Here is a 3,317-nt window from a genome sequence, read left to right on the forward strand (position 1 = left end):
ACCGGGGGCGGCGGCCTGCATGGTGGGAGGAGCTGCTGTGAGGCGGCCTGTGAGGCGGGGTGGGTGGGTGGCGTTTGAGGGCAGGGGCCGTGCTCTCAGATGGCTGAGTCGGCACCTCGCTGCAAGGTGCGTGTGCCTAGGGCCGCCATCGCCCCACGCGATGGAGGGCGTGTGACAGGGCCGGGGGTGGAGTGGAGCCCGAACTCATGTTGTATGGCAAAACGCACGCGCTACAATGAGATCCGCTGTCGAGGCGGAGCTCGTCTCTCTCATTTTCCCTCGCTGCTGAATCCCTTTTTTTGCTTCCCTCCTCCTCCCCCTCCCCCTCCCCCGGGTGAGCAACGCGATAACTCACCACCAGCACCACGATTGGCGCATCACCTGCGCACCGTGCCACGCTGAAGCACCCATAGCAACCTTAGCGTGCGCCAACACAACGAAGAGCAACGGCGGAGAGACACCGAATCGATCAGCTCCCTTCTACGACCATCACCACCCCAACAAAGAAGCGCACGGCGCACTGGCTTGCACCCTCTCTTCCGCCACGTCCCTACTAGCTGCTTTGCTTTTTTTTTTAGCATCCTCTCTTCCATTTATCCGTCTTGGATACGTTCTTCTTTCTTGCTCGTGCGCCCGCGTCAGTTTTTCTGCGTCTCGGGCGTTTGTCGACGTCCGGTTGTGTCGCCGAAACGGTCTGTCTTCGCCATCTGTGTTGCCTTCCAGGTTATCTGGTCACTTGTGAGTTCTTTGACTTTTCTCTCTCTGCCTGTTGTCTCGCTTTCTCCCTAATCGCCGCGTTTCGCTTCCCTGATTTTCCTCGGTCGTTCCTCCTGCGGCGTGAGTGGTGGTTTTGCGTTTTCCCGTTCAGCTCTCTGTGTCTTCGGCACCTGCACCTGCGCCTCTTTCGTTCCTCCTGGTTATAGCCCCGCTTCACTGTGCCGTCGCCTGGTACTCGATCTTTTTTCTCTATGCTAGTGCGTGCCCGTGTGAGGCGGACTCGCTTGACCTAAAAGACAAGTTCGAGTCCATCTTGGCTGGGGCTCTGAGCTGTACCAAGCTCTGCTATCACGCCCCCTTTTTTCAGGCTTCGGTAGAGGGAGAAGAACCTACCTGGCTCACACCCTTAGCTTTCTTCAGATGTGGCGCCGATGGTGAAGCAGTCTGCTGCACAAGTCCCTCTGCGCGTCCCTTCCACGCGAGTGCGCAACGAATCGCATTCTATCAATGCCGACGGAAAGCAAACGTGTTGTCCCAGCTTGAAGGTGATCGGTGCCGCTGCACGAAAACCTTCGGCTGCGCTAGCGGACGCACCGTTGCGCCGCAAGCGTGTCCCTGCTGTACCGACGACACCCAAGCGCGCAGGAGGGTGGAATGCTCCCTGGCAGCCCAGACGCGGTTCTTCTGGCATCACTCCAGATGAAGATAGTCGCAAAGCTCGCGAGCATCTCCGGCACTCGCCGCCTGGTAAGCGACGAGGTAATAGCATTGGACACCGCAGCCACAGCGCCGGCGCTTCGCGCCACGCTCAGCGCCCAGCGAGCGACATGGTCACTGTAGGGCTTCCACGCATGCACTCATCTCCACAGGCGGTGACGTCAGTACACGAAAATGGGCTGACCAGCGACGATCTCCTTCTTCTGTGCGGGGTCAAACCTGGGTCCTCCAAGGCTCTCTGGTACACCACGATGCGCGCGCAGCTGGAGGCTCGCGCGCTCGCCACGGCAGCGGAGCAAAGCGACAGGGGCGACAGCGCGACTTCCAATAGACCGAGGACAGGGGTGGGCTCGTCTTCATCGTCGTCGCACTCGCTAACCCGCAGAGCTGACGCTAGCTCTGAACCGCTCGTGCTGCCAACGGCGCTTTTGCTTCTGACTGAGCCATCTGACCTGAATGCGCACACCATGGGCGCGCCAGAATCTGCTGCACAACAAAAAGGGAAGATACCACGTACCCGCTCGGGCGAGGACGACGCCGAGAAAGTAGAAGAGGACGACGGTGCCAGCAGCCTTGGTACCCGCTCCACTTCCCTCTGCTCTGAAAAGGTCGCTAACGCAAGTGTGACGCAAGGAGCGCCTAACGCGGTTCCGCTGGTCCCCCTCAAGAAACTGCGACTCTCGCCAAAGCAACTAACGCAGATGCGTGTTTCCGTTCTCTCTCTTCAGGCCCTCGCCGACTTGTGACGCATGCTGCTTATTCGACGTTGTATCCTTTCTTGCTTGTTTGAAATGGTGCTTCTTCCGTGATGGTGTAGCCCGCCTCCATGCGTGATATATCTCAGTGCCCAGCGCCCACTCTGTATGGGGAGGAGCCAAGCACCCTGCAGGCCCGCCCTCGGGTACGGCCGGCGGGAGGGGGGGGAACCCTTGGTGTCGGCAGGACAGGCGTGGGGCTGGCGCTGTGCCGAAGAGACTTGCGGGCATGATGATGCCTGTACAAAGTCGCTACGAGCGGTGCCGACGGTTCAGCGAATATACGCATCCACCGACTGTGTTTTTTTTTTGTTTGCGCGTGAGCTGCGATGTGGTGAGTGTGGGCCCGGCTCCGTGGCGAAGCTTCGATGCAGGCCTGCATTGTGCGAGAGACGCATTTCACCCTAGCAGGCCTGCGAGGCGTTTGATCTGCCGGGTTTGCAGGACTCCGGCGCAGCAAGAAAAAAGCGGCACGGCGCTGGCGTCTCCGTGCTCACGCAGAAGGACATATGCACAGGTGCGGGCTCTACTGCTCGATGTGAAGAGTCACCACACCGTATTAAATGGATGCGGCGGCTTTAGGCGACGGAGGGAGAGAGGCATGGCATGCAGGCAGAGCGCGCAGGGTGCCAGAGGGCCCTGACCTGCGGCTGGTCAGCTTCCTCCCTGAGCTCGTCCGGCATGCGCCTAAACTGCCCCCTGCTGCCTGCTCGACGGACGCTCACCGCCTCCGCCCTCCAGCACGACCCTGAAGGCGGCTCCCCTGGACCAAGGCATGCCGTGCACTCGGGTCGGTGCGGCGCCGATCGCGCAGCAGTTGTGCGAGGGTGTGTGTGTGTGTGGGAAGGGGTAGAAAGACCACGTCAGGCGCATGGCCCGATGCAACGGGCGGCGTTTCGTCCTCGACGACGCGGATGCGGCAGCAGTGCAACCGTGGCGTGTGGGCTTTGGGTGCATATGTGTCGACGGGCTTGCTTTGTTTGGCGGAGGGAGAGCATGCTACACGAAAACAAAAAGAAGAAGCGTATTATAAGGCTCACGAGGAGAGAAAGGGGCTTCCGCGTGGAGCGGGAGTGGCGTCTCTGCTCTCTTCACTGGCTGGCGCCGTGAGGAAGATGGAGGACTTTC

At 60.4% G+C, this 3,317-nt stretch overlaps 1 protein-coding gene across 1 annotated transcript; it reads left to right on the plus strand.

The window, feature by feature from the left end:
* Positions 1-1,148: 1,148 nt before the first annotated feature.
* On the plus strand, positions 1,149-2,180 carry LDBPK_342600 (hypothetical protein, conserved; the record flags this gene model as incomplete). Its single annotated transcript, XM_003864371.1, has 1 exon — positions 1,149-2,180. One exon carries the CDS (start codon positions 1,149-1,151, stop codon positions 2,178-2,180), a length of 1,032 nt encoding a protein of 343 aa, XP_003864419.1.
* Positions 2,181-3,317: the final 1,137 nt, after the last annotated feature.

The sequence above is a fragment of the Leishmania donovani genome, chromosome 34 (genome assembly GCF_000227135.1).
Source record: "Leishmania donovani BPK282A1 complete genome, chromosome 34".
In the NCBI taxonomy this organism is placed as follows: domain Eukaryota; phylum Euglenozoa; class Kinetoplastea; order Trypanosomatida; family Trypanosomatidae; genus Leishmania; species Leishmania donovani.